The 19,496-nt window shown below is 36.4% G+C and overlaps 1 protein-coding gene across 4 annotated transcripts in view; it reads right to left on the bottom strand.

The window, feature by feature from the left end:
* Positions 1-19,496, bottom strand: part of LOC117172874 (mediator of RNA polymerase II transcription subunit 25) — a 56,807-nt gene that overhangs the window by 23,882 nt on the left and 13,429 nt on the right. For all 4 annotated transcript variants that reach the window (XM_033361147.1, XM_033361146.1, XM_033361150.1 and 1 more), the window contains 12 exons: positions 15,894-15,939; positions 15,686-15,810; positions 15,366-15,585; positions 14,682-15,294; positions 12,931-13,208; positions 12,623-12,792; positions 3,677-3,839; positions 3,351-3,533; positions 2,863-3,054; positions 2,503-2,694; positions 2,109-2,168; positions 1,523-1,636 (listed from right to left, as the gene is read on the bottom strand). In XM_033361147.1, the coding sequence (XP_033217038.1) occupies positions 1,523-1,636; positions 2,109-2,168; positions 2,503-2,694; positions 2,863-3,054; positions 3,351-3,533; positions 3,677-3,839; positions 12,623-12,792; positions 12,931-13,208; positions 14,682-15,294; positions 15,366-15,585; positions 15,686-15,810; positions 15,894-15,939 (2,356 nt within the window). The remainder of the gene's footprint in view (positions 1-1,522; positions 1,637-2,108; positions 2,169-2,502; positions 2,695-2,862; positions 3,055-3,350; positions 3,534-3,676; positions 3,840-12,622; positions 12,793-12,930; positions 13,209-14,681; positions 15,295-15,365; positions 15,586-15,685; positions 15,811-15,893; positions 15,940-19,496) is intronic.

The raw sequence follows: 19,496 nt of genomic DNA, 5'->3' as shown, positions 1-19,496 counted from the left end.
GGTGAATTTTACACAAATCTAATACTGTCTCTGATGAGAATGTAAAAATGGTCTTTTTTCATTTCAATTAATCACGCTTTTATACATTTGTGGAACTGCATTGGAAGCACTGCGACAGATAGCAGCAGCTGACAATTTATGCTAAATTTAAATTTTTTAAGACAAAAATGATTTATTTATAGTTTATAGAAAAAACTTATGGCTCAGAGTTCAGAGTCGGTTATATTAATTTAAGAACGATAGAGATTAGAATGAGTAATTTCTCGGTTATATAGATATTGATAATTGATGTAAATGTTAAAATAAATAATCTGTTATTTTGATCATTTACAATTAAAATTTGTTAAAGAAAATGTTCTAAATTGCACAGCTTTAAAATATATACCTTGAAAATTGAATAATTTGTAATTCTATATTTTCATTATTTAAAAATTTTAAATTTTGAATATTCGAAATTGTAGAACTTTGAATCGTAAACCTTTAAATTCGTTGAAACTTTTAATATTCCATGGATATCATACAAAATCTCGTGAAACTCCGTTGAAAACGTTGAGTTACCTTGTGCTCCTTGTCCAAAAATTCAAGTATCTAATTTTATTTTTTACGATTAAAACAAAAACTACGCGTTCCATAAAAAATAATGAACACAAAATGTATAGGTCTTTTTGGGGTACGCAACTTTTGTCTTTTAATTTTTTGCCCTAACTTGCGTATTTTTTGTCAATAAATTTTTTTTCAAATTTTTAATGTTCTTGGACGAACAATTTTTGTGTTTTCCTTTTTTTCCAAGCTTCTGCTGTTTGTCCGAAAATTCTATTTTTTTATTTTTAATGTTGTTCTTTAAAAATGATTTGTATCTTGCATAGTTTGACCGCAAAATGAAATTTTTTATTTTACGTTATTGTGCGATAAAAATTTGAATTTTGGATTTTTCAAGAAAATTCAAAAAGACGTTATGATAAACTTGCAGAGTGTTTTAAAATCAACGTTTTCTCCTCTTAACTTTTTTATAACTTGCCCTGTTTGGCTTAAAATTCTTATTTTTCGTTTTTTTAATTTTTGATAATTTTATTTTCATCAAAAAAAGTCAATAGGAATAATTGCTCGAATTTCCGATTACTACGAACAACCGTACATAGAATCTTCAAATCTTGGAAAAAAAAATGGTTTCAACAATTTTAAAAATGCTCTAAATTTTTGAATTTGTATCCAAAGTAGCTGGCTAACGAACTTGACCTTCAGTTCTCCACACTAAAAGAGAGTATCAAAAGCCAATCTAATAGATTAAATTTTTCAAAAGTTATCATGCTCACAGGCAGACATACTTATACATTCGTAAAAACATGTTTTTCGGGTTCAAAGGTTTTCAAAACGTGGACATTTTACCAAAACTGGATGGGGGGGGGGGGGGGCCAATTTTATACAAACTTAATACCTTCTCTGATGAGAATAGAAAAAAAATCATTGCATGAGCTTAAATACGACTCGATATTGGCACCTATGTCTTATTTGTAAAGATTACCTGCTGCAACAAGTGTCTAAGTCCAAGACTGTTTGTCATTACAGGACGCATCATACGCTGCGCATTGGCTTGTTGTCCAGCCATTCCGGTTTGATTCAGGCCCCGTTGTGCTTGCTGAACATATAGGAAAATAGTTACACACATTTTTTAAATTACAAAAAGCATAATTTTAAACGTAATTAAAGTTAGCGTATCAAGAAGTATCCGAAGAGAAGGCCAATAAAAATTAAAATAGAAAAAAACTTGATTCTGAGAGAAGCAAACGTTCCTTTAATACTTCTTTTCTCCAGTTTTTGCACATAAAAAACAACTTTGCTTTTTGTTAATTATCACTAAATATTACGTTTACATTTTCCCATCAAATATGTATTTCTATTAATTATTTTTAATGTAAATTTCTTATAATAATAACCATCTTAACAGGCTTGAAAAGGGGCCCCACAGTATCCGAAACGTTGCCTTTCTCATATATCAAGTTTATTTTAAACATTTGTAATAACCTTCTACTCCGGATACTTATTGATACATATAAATGACTATAATTATAAATTACATAAGATCAAAGTATTTTCACGAGAAAACTTGCCTCCAATTGTTGTTTGTATTGCATTTCTTGTTGCTGTGCCACTTCGAGGTTTTGTTGAATCTGAAATTAAAAATCGAAATATATCATTGTAAGGACTGATGATATCAAAAAATACTTGGTCAAGTAGGCGGCAGGCGGCTACAAGAAAAGATTTCGTAGACTATCTAAATATGATCTAAAATATGTAAAACATGTATTTTTAATTAAAATTTGAACTAAAAACTTAGCAATTAAAGAATAAAGGCCTAAAGTAAGGTCCAAAACTGTAAATCGCAAACCGCAAGTCCTAAACAGTAAGACCCGAATACGACAAATGGGCAAAGACCGAAAGTATAATGGTTTCGACCCAGGCCTAAGAAACCCTAAAAAAGACGGAAAACTTCCAGATACTTACATTTACTTCCAATTGAGACTTGTACTGAGCTTCTTGTTGCTGTGCGGCTTCAAGAGTTTGTCGAAGTTGTTGAATCTTTAAAAGATTCTGCTGTCTTGCCATCCCAAGATCATCAAACTGAGGTCGTTGTTGCTGGCCCATCATTCCTCCACTTCCAGAGCCCACTTGCTGTGCACCAGCCATATTGGTACCCTGAGCAAACAAAATAAGCAAAATCTTGAATTGAAAAAATAAAAATTTCAAGCCTATACTAACAAATTAAAAAAATGCAATATATTTTAAAGAATTTTTTTAGTAGTAATTTAGTTTTACTTGTATTCAAATATATGTAAGGTTCAAGCAACAAAATAAATGACTCACCTGTAAATTTATTTGGCCTTGAGGCCCCGAGGAAGGTGCCAAATTTTGCTGTTGATTCGATGGAATGACATTTTGCGTGATTTGAGCACCTCCCATTGCCATTGTATTCGTTTGGGACATAAGAATTCCACCCTGAGAAATTCCAGTAGTTGGCATGCCACCTTGCATCGCATTACCGCCAGCAGCACCCGCCTCAATAAATAAATTCCAAAAGATAAGATGCAAAAAATAGCATCGGTAAGAGTATCATGTGTGAGGAACAATAAAGTATTTTAGTTACACTCTTACAAATAGTACAAATTTGCTTTGCTGATAAATTTATTATCGCCTGAAACGTCCACTTCATGAAATGCGGTTTCAAAAAATTATGTTTCCGATGTGTCTTATCATACAAGATAAGCTTATAAGAAACGTGTTAATGAATTGAATTGATTTTAATATAAACGACATAATTGTAAAATTTCTATTAAATAGCTTATATTTCTTACCTGTGACTGATGGCGTAAGGCCTGAGTATTCTTCTGCTGTTGGATTACTTTTCGAAGACGATCTACAAAACCGGATTGATCATTTGGTATAAAACCGAGAAATGATCCTTTTTCTGCTGTGTATAAAAGCAGAAGAACTTTGATACCGCATGGTGGCTGCGAATTAAAGTGAACACATCCGGCCTAAAATTTCGAACACTAGTTTTGTAGCTGACCACGAATTTTGATTATAAGCTTCTTTGAGTAAATAAGTTGGTTGAAGAAAGAACGTTGTGAAGTTAACTACACGCAATTCGTGAAATGAGTGAAAGTAATCTAATACTTACAAAGCCCGAAGACATGACCTTTATAAGAGACTCAAGAGCTTCACATGGCGTGGGATAAAAACAGACGGACCTCGAATTCTTCAAGTAAGCATTCCCTATCGTCCCTAATAGCATTTTAGGCATTAATTGCATCAATAACTTTTGTGGCCAAGCATCAGTTTTCCTACAACAGGAAAAGTAAAACAAGTTATTTGAAACCGAAATTTTAAGAAAAATATGAAAATCTGAAAAGTGAAATAATAAACAAGGTTTCTAAATCACACGGTTGTATACACAGGTCCTGGGGCTCTCATGGTGGGAGAAGTTCCCTTACGAGAGACAAAAATTTTCGCGATCCTGCCACCGTGCGGCATGGCGCACTAGTCGTGTAGTAAAAACGTTTTCTAGCCTCAAAGTCGGAGTGATACTGACAGAACCATAATCTTGATGCAGTCCACTGCTGATTTGCAATCTCTAAGAAAATGCGGTTCGCGACATAAGGACATAAATATAGAATTTTGTCAGTATTTCGAAAAATATTTGTACGAACTATTCAATATGCAAATTTGCTTACCGATCATTCACAAATTGCGTAAAGCATTTTTCTTTTTTCCATATCGGCGTGTCACTGTTCACTTCACGGAAATTATATTCTCATCTTTATTCAAACAAAACAAAAGCACGTTACGTAATTTATGAATGATCCCTTATCAGTATGTTTTTGTAATCGAGATTCTTTACTTTCATTAAATTTCTGGCATTCCAATTCAAACATAGTTATAAATATTAACATCTCTCGTTGTATTATTTTAAATGTTTTATATTTTCGAAAGTCCATTTCATTACATTTATTTCTAATCTTATAATGTTTAAGCTTTACCCAGCTTATATTAAGTTGATTACATTTAAAAATGCATTCATATTATTTAAATTATTAACTACATGTTTAAAATATTGATTTTACGACAGGTAAATTTCAAATTAAACCGCCACTACTCTACTATTACACCCCTTAGAGGCGATTTTGGGAAACAACCGGAAGCTTTAATAAGGGAACTTCCCCCTCCAAGAGAGTCCTCGGACCTGTGTATACGACCGTGCTCAACCCACTTTTGGAAAAATTGGAGATTTATAGTTGATCGGTGGTATTCCAAACGAATGTATTAAATATTTAGGGTAACTTTTGACGGAGATCTGTTTTGAGTTAATCGTTGAATTAATTTGACACATCGAGTTCGTATCTAGGTTCTCAACCAATCAACTTTGCCATAAACCAACAAAGTAGCTAGAAATGAATCCTATGAAAAATATTAATTCCACCATTAATTAAAATTAAGCCTCCATAAAAATGTTCCCATAGCTATTTTATTGGCAAAGCAAAAAACTTTCACAGAAATCAAATTTCCAATTTAGGAAAAAAATAAAAACATACATCATATGCAGAGACTGTAATCGCAGCTTATTCTTTTACCGAAATTCTTTTCTTTTATTATAATTCGAATAAACATTACACATATATGTATAACAAATTTAATAGAAGCATAAATATGATCCACTGAGACCATTATTGATATCTAGTAAATCATTATATAACAGTAAAATGCTAAAATCACTTCAATAACTGCTCTTCATGCGTTGCTAATGAAAGAGAAAGCATAATCGTTATGCAATATTTCGAATATGCAACTCCAAAAATCAATTTAACATATCACACTCAGCTTTCCCCCGGGTCAACGAAGCAAAGGTGGTAATACGATGGTGCAAATTGTTTATTTTTTCGTGCTGGTCTGAGGGCAAGCTAAAAGTGATATACTAAATTTATTTTTGAGTTTTATATTCGAAACATTACACAGTATCTTTTATCTTTAATTAAAAACACATGGAAAGCTGTTATAAAACTATTTTCTAGATATCAATAACAGTATCAATGAATCGTATTTAAGCTCCTATTCAGAATTAGCAAACAAGAGAAGAAATCAGCCAAATTGAAAACGACCAAGCGCGTAGTCGAGTTGCGCTTAGAGGGCCTCTGTACCGAGTGTTTCTGTTGAATATGATTATAAAGCTAAAAAGCAGTCGCGACAATGGTTTAGGGATGGTCCCGAGAGAAAAAAGCCTAATCCAAGGCGTGAACTACCGTGTTGAAGTATGAACGGTACCAGGGAATGGTATCTTAAAAGGGTATCTCTGGGGTTTCGGGCGACCTCTCAGAGTAACATTGCCTTATCTCCACAAGCAGCGCTCTGCAAATATGGACCAAATGTTTCCAGAACTACGCATGAGAACAAAATGAGTTCTTTCCAAGGTCAACAACAAAACACCCAGGAAGAGTAGGCAAAGTTCCTCTGGAGAAGGAATCTTCCATTGAGAATATGGAAATTACCAAAGGAGTCTTAGAGCATAATTCGGAATCTAAAATTGGGGAAACATCTTGGAGTAACCCTGATTCAATATTAGGTAAGGAAATAGGTGGACCTATGTACTATGCTGATGCAGGGAAATAAACGGTGGAACTACGATAAGCTAAATTTTCGGGAGCTACTAGGAAGAGGTTGAGACAACAAATGTTAAATCAATAGGACGCATCAACTAGTCAAACTGGGACTCCGAAGAAGGCCCACTTTGATAACAGCACACCTTATGAGAACAGGAAGCAGAAGAAGGTGCGGCAGAGTCTCTTACAACCAGGCCTTTCAAAGTCACAGAAAAATGGCCATAGTCGCCGAGGGGTTTCTAATAACCGAACTCCATGACGACCATTCAATTAAATTAAATTAAAATAAATTAAATTAAATTAAAATTAAAATTAATGTTAATATTAATATCTGTTAATATAATACTATTATAATTGTAATATCAAATATAGTTAATTATATATTATATTAATTATATAATAATGTAATGAAATATAAGTATAAAATATATCTGGTGTAATAGTGTTAATCACGGAATTGATATTCTGATATTGTATATAGAAGAATTAATCGCGCGAAACATGCAAATCATTAAAATTACCAATCTCTTGCATTTCTTTAAAATGCGGAAAAGTTGATAGAATATTAATATTAATACTGTTCTATGTAAAATTGAAATTATCTGTGTGCAACAGGAGATGCGCGAAATGCACGGGGTCTGCGGTTGTCACTCAGGCGAGCAATCAAGCGTGAACAAACAAAAGCGATGCGGGATATAATGAGTCAGTTCCCACCCGCCGTCATCCCCAAAATCGGCGCTATAAAAGAGTTTCATTGTATCTCTTTAGTGCGTGATATTGTTTAAACTAAAAAGAAAAAGGTAAATATTTGTATTATAAATCTGTGTTACCTATCTATAAATATTTATACCAAAGTTTAAAAGAAAAACACTTTAAATAAATATGTGGATAATTTCTTGACAACACACCTTATCGTTTTTTTAAATTCAAATACTCATCATTCTTTAAATGTACTGCAAATTACACGTGTGTGCAACGTGAGTTTAATTACATTAACAATTATTTCTTAGCATAATTTTAAATGTTCAAATTTTTTATTTTAGTAGCTTAGAATTAAGAATTAATTCTTTACAGCATTTTGAAATTGAAACCGGTTCGAATTACGCAAAAATTTAAACATATAAAAAATTTTTTTTTTCATGGACCGCGATTTTTCTTTCCCTATATTTGGCCCTGCTTGATGAAAACAAAACACAATCATCTTTCATATGTTTACATATGTAATAATAATAATACGTAATAATATGTAATAATAGTTACATGATATAAATTTACAAAACTTAACCAATTCTCAAAAAAAAAAAATACATTTTTATAAAGATTTTTCCTTATAGATAATAAATTGTTCCCGCGTCACCTGCGATTATCGATATACGACCGCCGAAGTTTTCCGAACGGCAATCGTGCACCTTCAAGTTTTCAGATTCAGAAGAGAAGAAATCGGTTGCGCGCACAACCCAGTCATATGTCATTGTCTCCTACTCTCTTCACACGGACATAGATCTGTCACAGTATTAGAGTGAACGTGGTTTCATACCTGGGATTACTGACTCTAATTTGAAAAGCAGAACAGTACATACTTCACTACATAATAATTACGTGAAGGCCAACGTTTCAAGGGGATGCCTACAGTTAGGAGTTCTTTCATCTACCCAGTGGACGTTTGTCATTGATACCTGATTGTGTCTGTTGACCCGGATGAGATAGGACTCGTGCATTTTACCAGAAAAGGGAAGCTCCTAGCCTTAGAAATCTTCAAAATTATGTTTCGGAAGTAGAATTTTCAAAATCAGCAAAGTATTTATGCGTAATATTTAACCTTAAATTAACCTAGAAACTCTATGTTGATAAAGTTATAAAAGAAAGCTAAGATGGCTTTTTGGACCTGTGCATGCGCAACAGGCAAACCCCTGGGGCTTAAAACTCAGGATTACTCACCGGTTATGAGCAATAATAATCAAACCCATTATATAATATCATATGCATTAACGATCTGTTTGTCAAAAAATAAACTAATCAGTATTATCAAAAAATGGAAAGCCTTCTACGGGTTTTCTGCTTGCAGATCACCGATGCTATAAAAATAACACCAAAATTAGCTGTTGAGGTCATTCTGGACATCCCCCAGTTACAACTTTTCATAAGGAAGATTGCAGCAGTGAAACCTATATACTCCTAGTAGGGGACAGCCTAAGTGATGTTTATGTGACAGATCTAGATGACATGAGTCAGTGCATGCTATTAAGGGATACTATTCTCGCTATACAAACTGATGTTATGATGAGGAAATTATTATTAGCCATGAGATCCTACAGGGCCATTTTCCCTAAAAGGGAGGAATGCGATTTTGAAGTGAGAAGGTAAGAATCATTTACATACAGAAGTCTCGTTTGGCACACAGGCGGCTCTAAAGTCTTCTTGGGAACAGGGGCTTTAAACATAAACATAGCTATTAAAGCTTTCCTAGAGAAAATTTGTAAGCAAGCATATAAAGGCCAGCGTATTTACATTAAAATTAAGGTTGCCGGTAAAAACCGGATGAGTCTGATCTGGGTTCCTGGCTATGAACATATTGAAAGTAATGACAAAGCAGATGCACTGGCCAACACGGGAGCTTTGCAGCACCTGTTTGACCCCGAAACCTACTGTGCTATCCCGTATGAATCGGCAAAAGAAGCCACTGTTAAATCACTGAGAAAACTCTTGGCCAACAGAAGGATTGGAGACCAACTTCTTTGTCGCAAATGCGACTTTCACGAAGAGACAGCTCATCATATACTTTGTTTCTCGACCCAGAAGATATTGAGAAATCTCCTGTAGCTCAGTGTATACCTTTATAATAAATGCTGAATTTATGGGAGCTTGTTAAATTTTAGGGTATAGCACAACAGATCACCCTTACCTGTTGGCAAGGAAGCTCACCGGTGCGAAGAGGATACATCCAGACGTTACATGAACTTTGGGTCGATATGCACCCGGATTATGCTCAAAAGATACATCAGTATTTAAGAATTCAGGTATTTTTTTACACAAAGGGGGATTTGAAGCTTCTTGCAGCAAGAAGAATAGCGACGTCCTCCAGCGAACAAAGCACATTTTCTAGAAAGACCACCTTTACAGATAGCCGATACTGCCAACATGGGAACTAGAAGATCAAAAATATAAAAAAAGTCTTTTTTAGGATAAACAAATTAGCTGAAGCTAATACTGCTCTCCACGATTTTCTCCCTGAAGATGTAAACTCTCGAACCTGAACTATGTAATTTACGAGACAGCGGTCCCCCTGCTTAGCGACAATAGAAGTAATGATGCTTCAGTACGCCTGGGTAAGACTCGCGAGCGCATTGCACGACTTCAGTTTAAAATTACCAGATCGATACGGCATGCATCAAATGTTCAGTGTGTGATTAGCTACATAACGTCAAATCAAAAATTCACTCCAAAAGTGCTGGAAACAGCACTTTAACAGCCAAAGAACACCTTGAATAGCGAGTAAAGTTGATTTAAACAAATTCCACCTTCTCTACTCATGCCTCCCGTCTGTTCAATAAAACGTGACGTGCATTGAAAATCCATCTAGCCAAGAAGAGATTCGAAACTTCTGGAAACTAGTATATGGAGATACTTATTAGCTAAATGAAGACGCTTCAGATATCTCACTCTTTCGTAACTTTTGCCAGAGGCAACGGCTGCATCAACTAAAGAAGAAGTGTCCAGTAAATACTGCTAAAGAAGTGAAGAAAGTTATCGCTAGAACTAAGAACATTCCAGCGCTAGGGCCAGATAAAATCAACAACTTCTAATGTAAGAAGTTTACTTCTGTACACCAATATCTAGCTCGTATATTAGCTACTTTCGTAAACATAGATCATCCCATTGCACAGTGGTTAGTGGAGGGACAAACGATACTGATACCTAAGACCGGAGATTTGTCAAGTCCAAGGAACTGCAGGCCTATAGCTTGTTAAAACACCAGCTACAAGCTATTCACTAGAGACCCAAAGAGAGTATATTAACATCTATCGAACCGATATGACGTACAATTGTTAAACAACGTGGATGCAAGAGGGAATTAGCAGCTTGCAGGGAGAACCTGTTAATAAACAGGTGTATTAACCTATAAGAGGGGGGTCTTTTAAGGATACTCTCTAAGACCGATACTTTCCTGAGTCTCCCTGTTTCCTCTATCTATTGTGTTCCGAGGCAAAAGCTCCAGATACCCATGTGGCCCGCCGAATAGAAAATAATACAAGGTCAAACACCTTTTATACATGGACGACCTTAAACTCTTTGCCTTTTCAAAGGCAGACCTTTAAATCCTTGTGGCGGCGGTAAATAGGTACTCTAAAGCTATTGATATGGCTTTGTACTGGAAAAGGTGGCTGTATCCATTTACACAGAGGAGGACTAAAAACTACATCATCGAGTAACGATCAGAATGTTAAACTCACAGGTGGAAATACCATTCAACATATTGGTAATGGTGAAACATATACATATCTTAAAATATGGGAGTCGGAAACCCAAAATAAGCGTATTTTAAAAACGGCCCTTAAAAAAAGGTATCGCCAAATCTTTAGAAAAATATAGGTTTCCCAATTATGTGGGAAGATTAAGATATAGGCGACCAGTATGCTGGCCGTTGCTGTACTGCTCTACACGTTTGGTGCAGTAAAATGGAACGTCGATGAGTTGAAGCAACTTGACCGAACCATACACCAGATGATTACAATCCATCGCAGTCATCGTCCTAGACCTTCCGCACCTCTTATATACCTCCCTCGAGATAAAGGGGATACAGGTTTGCTGAACTTGGAGTGTCTAGAGCGAAGAACGGTTTTAGTTACAGCCTGCTCAATTATAAACAGCAAATATTCTCCTATGCGACTCGCACATAAGCATGAAGTCAATGCTGCGGCATTTCTATACAGTGCCGCAGACAGAGCCGCAGAGGAGCTTAATCTCCCATTCGATTCCAGCGACAGTCGTGTACAGGAATCAGATCATTTACTTCTACTAAAAGAATATGCTAACAAGCACCTTCATCGTGAATTCTACTGCATTATACGTATAGAAGAACTATCGATGGGTCTGTCCAACATGTTTTTTAAGTCTGCTGGATTGAGATCGGAGACTGATGGATTTTTTTGAATGACAAGACGGAGTTATAGATGCCTGAATGTACCGTACGCATATAATAAATGTACCTGTAGGTGATACCAACTGCCGAGCGTGCAAGCAAGAGCCAGAAACACTTGGACATGTTATCAGTGGATGCTCAAAGTATGCACGATACGGGTACAGAGACATAATGCGTGCTCTAATGCCCGTGGGAACTGGAGTCTGTTGTGGAGAATCGGACACTAAGAATCGGGCACTGTGAATCGGGATTGGTTGCTACAAAGAACTACGATATATCTTCCGGAGCCAACAACTTCAATAGTAATAAATAATCTCAGGAAAAGAATCAGGTACGAATTCAGTCTCTACATTTTTGTATGCTGGAAATACATATAAGGATATTGGGCGGTGATAAAAATAATTTTTTTACTTCAGAAAAAGATATTTCGATTTCTAGCTATTTAGTTGCTGAATTAATGCATTATAGGTTTAATTAAAAAATGTTATTATGTTCCAAAAAAACGGATACTTTTTTCGTTAACAGCGCACGTTTTTCAACTTTTGACGCTGATTAAAAATTCAATTTTTATTTTAGAAAATAAAACCTTCGCTCTCGAGACAATGTAGTGCTAAATTAAGGCGTGAAAGGTGTGATTGTAAAAAATTCTTCAATTTAGAGAGAATAGCGGGGAAATGGGTTGATGCGCATGTTTTCTTAACTTAAGACGGTTATTTAAATCCTAATTTAATTTAAAAAACGCAAAGTCAAAACAGGTTTTTAGCTTTTGAGTTGCAAAGAATTTCAGAAGACTCCAAAAACTTGTAAAAAATCGCACAAAACCTATAAAAAAATGTTTTCCACACGTTTGTGGAGGTGACGCAAAATATTTTATTTCAGAGTAGTCGGCAACAAACAACTAGTGCGCAAGTGAAGTTCGCAGATTTACGATTCAGTTTGTGATTGGAGAATTTTTTTTTATTTTCTCCCGTATACCAAAGTCGCACTTTTTCATAAAATTCTATAAAACCACATCATATACACAATAAGAAAAGAGTGATTTCGCTCTTCTCCCTCCATCAAAGAATAAAATTCGATTAGAATTGCAAAATATTGAAAAAGTACATATAAAAAAAAACATTTTGCTGCAATGTGTATCAGATATAAGCGCATTGAAAATGCAGTTTTAATTCAAAATCGTTGTGGTGAAATTCTAAGACATTTGGAACATTTCATATAATTCAAGTATACTCTACAAAATTCAGGATATTCTGAAAATCTTCAATACAAATTTAATCATTTTTAGATAATTGCAGAATATTGGATGGATGGAACATAAAAAAACTGTACGTACAAATCCATTTCTCCCTCCTTTGGCTGAATGGACACTTGACAAGGCACGTGTTTGGTCTGTTTTTGAGTATCGTTTGGATTTTTGTTCTTTTCGATCCACTCCAGAGTCCCTTGCCAAATAATGCGACGTTCAGTTCCCATTCCCATCTGCTGCCCGGCCCCAACATTACCCTGTAATATACAAACATAAAACAGAATACAGCTAACCATTAGCCAAAGAAGACCACTTTCAATTTTAAGATCGCTGATTTTTAGTATTTGAACCGTTTTAATTTAAGATTCAAAATCTAAAGACAACAAAAAACAAACCTGATTCTGAGGATGGGTAGCTTGCGGGGTACCAGTAGCTTGAGAAGCTTGACCCTGAGGAGTGGTAACAGTATGAGGACCTTGAGTGGAAGTAGGTTGATTAACGCCGGATACAGTGAGTTGAGAACCAGGCTGATTTTGAGGTTGCTGAGCTTGCATTCCCATCGAGGCCTGTTGCTGATTCTGTTGCTGGTTTTGCTGCATCATCAATCGCAGCTGTTGCTGCTGCGTTAACTGTTGCTGCTGAGGATTCGCTCCCATCGTGTTATTAGTATTCCCTGAAACATTCAATTTTTGAACGAATTTCACGTTTCAAAGTTCAAAACAAATAACTTGAACAAATTCTATAAGCAAATGCTTAGCACAGACGTTTAATGGCAAAAAGGCATAATTTTTCTTTTATTTGTCCATTAATTATATGTTTGGTGACTTTTGTTAATTAACTTTTTTTGCAGACACGCATGCAAATGGCGATACCGCGTGTCTGGAAAGTTTGCGCAAAGTGCAGAATTCGTGTACTTAGAGACTAGCGCGTAGGACTATTTTCACACAGGAAAAATGTGCGAGAGTATCATATTCCTGCATGCTAATCTCACAGTAAAGAAATCTGTAACTTTGAGCATAATTTACAGAAACGGAAAATCGCTATTTTCATGCACTTTTTGCACACAAAAAAATCATGTGTGAGACACGTGCGAAAGGCTACTCCACTCGTGTGAAGTTTTTAACACGAGGCGGAGGAGAACACTCGGAGAATAATGAACTTTTCGTACTTATTACACAAGATATTATTTTTGCAAAATTCAAGTCAAAAGCTCAACTTTCCATGATTCTAGATGATGTGCAAAGTAACCCATTCTAGTTGGCGGTGTGAGAATAATATGGATTCATGCGCACTTTCAAATATAGTTCTCCGGACTAACGCTGGGTAAAGTTGCGCATGAGCACTTTAGAAAGAACCTTTACACACCGGCAGAGTTGAAAGGTTGTTTTACAGGGCTCTTAGTCTCACTGTTTTGTTCGCACACATAATTGCTGACACGTGTGAATTCATCATTGACCTTGAACTATTCACAGTCATTTACAGCCAGGCTGAGAAATAATGTTCCACCTTAATTTCACGGGTCTGCATGGATCCAGATTCCAATTATTTGACAATGAAGAGTGGTTTCCCGTAGAAGGCACTGCGCCAAATCCGAATTTAACGTTGAATTTGTCTTTAAAAATCCGAAATTGATACAGAATTGCGCCCTAAAAGTTATTTTGAGCCTCGATTTTCCTTTATCTTCTCCACTTTGAAATTTGAAGATAGCGAAAAATTTCTATAGTTTAAGAGCCTTAAATGATCCCTTAATTTTTAAATGAAATCGAGATCGATAAAAAAACATTTTTGAAGTTGCGCGTCTGGTACCCGGAGAGCCACCTTCTTGTGTAATCAAAGCACTGGATATTTACAAAATTCAAAATCCCAAAATTTAAGCGTTACGATCCCTGGTAGCTTTACATGAGCTTTTAATTATGACGTAGTTCTCAATCATATTTCATAAGGCGGTTGTGCCAGATTCAGGAACCTCACCGATTGAATCTGCCGGTTTCTCGGCTAATTTGTATAATGACGCGTGCGTTAGTTGCTAAATAAATTCGCCCATTCGGTTTATGTTAATAATTACAATTATTAATTCTTAACTGTAAATCCAGTCTCGTTTAGCGTGACGAGTTCCAAGCTTAATACATATTGAAGAAGCACTTACCATCCATCCTCTGTCCGAACGGCGAGATGTTTATACCCAATGAAGATGGGGGTTGATTGAGTTGCGCTAAAAGTGCGCTACCTGGAGTACTCGTAGGTGGGGCTGCATTCGGTGCAATAAAAGACGGCCCAGGAGGCCTCATTCTCCATGGATGAGTAGGCCTGGCACCCATTCCAGAAGGATGATAATTTGGCGGCGCGTTAATTTGCGGATTAAAGCTTGGACGTCCGCCGCTCATGGGTGCCGCCATTGGTGGCGCCACCGGCTGATGCACTGATGCAATATTCTGGGGGGTTTGATTCCTGAATGTGGGGCCCTGACTTTGCGGAGGCTGTGCGATATTCTGAGCAGCCTGATTCGTGTTTGGACTGTCATTGCTCTGCAGCGGACTCAAGGGAATTTGAGCGGCACTGGCAGCCGTTACATGACCCGGGCCAGTTATCGGACTCACGGGTCGCTCCTTCAGGTTGTAATTTCTGAGTAAAACCAGATGGCGCGGATCTTTAGCGTAGTTCTTTGTTTGGGAGGATTGAAGATCACCCCCCGCTTTTTCAAAGAGCTTGAACAGGGCGGGAATTTTACGTGGAGACAGGATGGAAAGGTTTATATTTCTCTGGAATAAAAAGCATTTTTTATTGAACCGCAGGGAATCTATAGTCAAAGTGAAATCATGAAGTCACTTACTTCTTGAAGAAGAGGAGCCAATTGATCTACTGTGTGACCAGAAAATTTGAACGTTTCTTGGACGACTGTAAGATAAGGAGGAGAGTTGCAAACTAAGATGCAATGTTTTTGTGAAGCTGTGTTTGGTTCTCTTCGCACTTGCAAGTCTTCAAAACATTGCAGAGCAGTCGCTAAACCCTCAGCGATATTTGCATGTGATTCTCCCATTCCGCCGACCATTCTGCAAATTAAAGAAAAAGAAACAAGAATAGAAGCTGTATTCTGTTTCGAGAAAAATATTTTGAAACTTTTAATTTTTCTTAATTTCTTGGAGTGCTTACTCGAGTTTATCCAAGGCAAGTAACAGTTTGTGTGGATTTGAGTAAGGTCCAAGAGTTCCTGTACAAGGGGATGGTAAGCAATCTGCTGCATGATATACCACGACTCCGTACAAGGTGGAAGTATTCTGTAAGGAGATTGATTACAACCAATTAAGAAGCGCCTTAGTATTTGCAGGGATTTATTGTTTAATTTGGTAAAGAAACTTACTTCTGGGACATATTCTCTGTCTTCTATATTACCTTGACTAAAGTATCTGAAGAAAACAAAAATTAACCAATTTTAATTTGAAATGGGCCTATTTTGACTTACTTGAAATGTAATTTTAAAGGTGCTCTTACAGAATTCAAATTAACTAGAAGGTCGTATAAACAAAGCCGTATTATTCTAGAAAAAAGTTTTAAAAAATACTTAACATTTTTAAAGATAATCAAAAATAACAATATCAGGCATTGAATTACAGAAATAATAAGTTCATTTGTTTAGGAATACATAAGCATATTATTCTCATTAATTTTCCAGTATTTTTTTATTTTTATTATTACACCATTAAGCCATTTCCCTTTCGGGGTAAGCGTGACTCACTCGGTAGGCGAAAGGAGTAATGTGTGGAAGGGATAGAGATTTTTCAGATTGATCCAGAATTCTCGTGCTATTTAAGTAAATAACACGTTCGTTCCGCAACACTGCTCCGACCCAGGTTGCTGATCAATCTCTCTAGCAATCACCCCAAGCGAAAAACCTCACGAAGTCTTTATGTAAGGTTCCCCACTTGGGTCCATTAGTAGTCAAGATCTTTTTTTCAGGCGTCATTCACTCTACTGACACTCTTTTTATTAACTATTTGCCGCCGTTCTTTGCTGTCCTGGCATACTTCTCTAGCATCTGTTATGTCCATGCATTTTTTCATGCAGGCTCTCGTGTTTCTGTGACTTCTTATGTCTCTTCTAACTAGGGTCTCATTCACACATTCTAACCATTCTTTCCGCGATCTACCTCTGGCCACGCTGCCATTTACTTTACCTTGATACACTTGTTTCGTTAGTCGTTCATTTGGCATTCTCTCAATATGTCCGAACCATCTTAACCGGTTTCTTTCCCATGTGTCTACTAGCGTCTCTTCTGCACCACATTCTTTTAGAATTACCTCGTTACTTACATTGTCCATCAGGGTTTTCCCGCATATTATGCGCATGAATCTCATGTCAATTGCGTTAATTTTACTCTTATCTTTTTCTTGATAAGTCCATGTCTCGCTACCGTATAGTACAGTCGGTACAAATATAGAATTATATTTTGCCATTTTAGCTTTATTTGATATATTTTTACTTCTGATAAGGAGACCTGCTCTACCAATAACCTTCTTACCTTTATTTATTCGTCTATCTAATTCCTCATCTATCTTCCCGTCCCTAGTAAATAGGCTACCAAGGTATACGAACTTATCAACTTGTTTAATTCTCTCATCATTTAATAAAATATTGCATAGTGTTTTCTCACTCTTTCCTTCGAACACCATAGTTTTTGTTTTATTTGCATTAATTCTGAGGCCCATGCTCTTCATGCTTGCATCTAGTTTATTCAACATTCTTTGTAAATCTTCGATAGACTCTGCCATAACAATCTTATCATCTGCGAACGCTAACCCACGTACCCTTACTGTTTCGAGATCCACACCCTCTTCGTCGAAGATAGCCATTCTTAAACACTTGTCCATAAATAATATAAATAACCATGAAGACATAACGCATCCTTGTCTAACTCCTTGAATAATACCGAAACAGTCACTTAGTTTCCCATTCACATCGCAACGTGTTCAACATCGCAATTGTGGTGTCCTATAGCTTCATCTCCAAATTGTCTCCTAAAATAGTCTCTGAAAGCCTCTAGTATTCCGTCTGCATCATATACCATTTCCCCCCTACTATTCCTTATGTTGACAGTATGCTTTTGCATAACCACAATAAACTTTTAAGTTAAAACAATTTTTTAACAATAGTTATTCAGTTTGAGTGATTCTGAATCTGAATTTAGAATATTTCTTTCTGGACTGTTAAACTTGTCAACTTGGAATATTTTTAATTGAGAGAATATTATAATTTACATTAATTTTGAACTTCAGGAACATTCATCTTGAACATTTTAAACGGTATAACTGAATGATTTAAATGCTAAATTATTCATTTGACCCAATCTATTTCAAATCAGAAAGGATCTACACTTGAAGCCGCAGAATCTCTCAGCGACCAAATACGTGGTTTTCAGAGGAAATTAGGCGATACGTATTTTTCCGATTTGTGAAAAAAAATTCACAATTTTTTGAGTATTTGAATTTTTTGTTTCTTTAAAAAAAAACCCAATTTTTTCATTAAAGTTGTATCACTTTTGACCCAATTGAGAACAACTCACCCTTATAGATAGATAAACGTTTATTTTTCGGCCTGTTGGCCTAACAAAATAGACTTGCTTACGCTTCCAATTTCTTTGCAGAATTGGTTCACAACTCACTCTTAAAAACTAACATTCATCCACACCTTATCTCTAAGACCACTTGCTCTTATAGCCTTGCCTTCCTCGCTTCGCCTTGCCTCACAATTATGATCCTACTTTCTCGCCTTACCTCACATTGTCAACTTCTGCCTCCGTGGATAATATCTCATACTTATCTACTATTTACAATATTTGCAATTTTCTTACACATAATTACACTCTTATTTCCAGGCTTGCCTTCTCCATTCCTCTTCCTCCTTCCTTCTCCATCTTACCAAACACTACCTTTGCCCATGCTACTGCCCTTTTGCCCCCCTTTCATGCAACAATACCACCATACTAATCCCACTCCTTTTCGTCTCATCACACTTCTCCAAGCCGTGCTTCATTTTTTCATCCCACTTCCCGCATAATCCACATGACCTTTTCTCTCTAGAGAGCCAGAATCTATTAAAATCCTCCATGCATCCGCATCTAATCCTCGCTCTCTCCTATGGCATAACTTAAACATAGTTCCGGTTAAACCTTGACTTTCTTATTCTCTCCTCCCCTTCTACCTTCTTTACCCTTTTAACCTCCATTTTTCGAGCCCCTCCCCTGTCCTCCTTCTGCCACTAACACTCCCTAACCAGCTTACTTCCCCCCTCTTTTAAAAATTTCTTCTCATATTTACATGCTCAACTTCCCATTATAATCTCTAATCTTGTTAGCCCCGTCTCCCTTCTGACAACGTAACCAGGCGTATTCCTTGTCAAGCCCAGTGTCCACTTTACATACATCTCTTATATCCTGTTTACCTCCTCTATCTCCTTCCACCCCACACCAACACTCCATAAAATAAGACACTTATCACTAGCGACTCCAAAAATTTAATTTTCCTTTCCAAATCATCTGCAAACAACTTCTTTCCCATACCCACACCTGTCTCATTACTACCTTTGCCCTTTTCACTCTCTCTTTTATATGACCATCCACTCCCCCAGTTCCACTTACCTCCCTTATCCCTTCCACCTCCTTTCCTGAACACCATAACGTTGGACTTTAACGCATTCAGCTCCAGACAATTCTTATCCAGGTATCTTCTTAGCCTCTTAATCATTTCCTTTAAGGCCTCCTCATCTTTGCTAGTAGCACTATGCCATCTGGATACGCGAGTGACCATATACTAACCCATTCTACCATTACTCCTCCTACCACGCAGGCCGCTAGCTTACTTTCCATATCCGCTGTTAAAATCGCAAAAAATGTTGAGCTAAGCGGATAACCTTGCCTAAACACCATATCCATCCAGAAAACATCCGAAATCCCCTCCCATAATCTCAC

The sequence above is a fragment of the Belonocnema kinseyi genome, chromosome 5 (assembly GCF_010883055.1).
Source record: "Belonocnema kinseyi isolate 2016_QV_RU_SX_M_011 chromosome 5, B_treatae_v1, whole genome shotgun sequence".
NCBI lineage: Eukaryota > Metazoa > Arthropoda > Insecta > Hymenoptera > Cynipidae > Belonocnema > Belonocnema kinseyi.
This window is presented reverse-complemented; position numbering and strand designations above follow the sequence as displayed.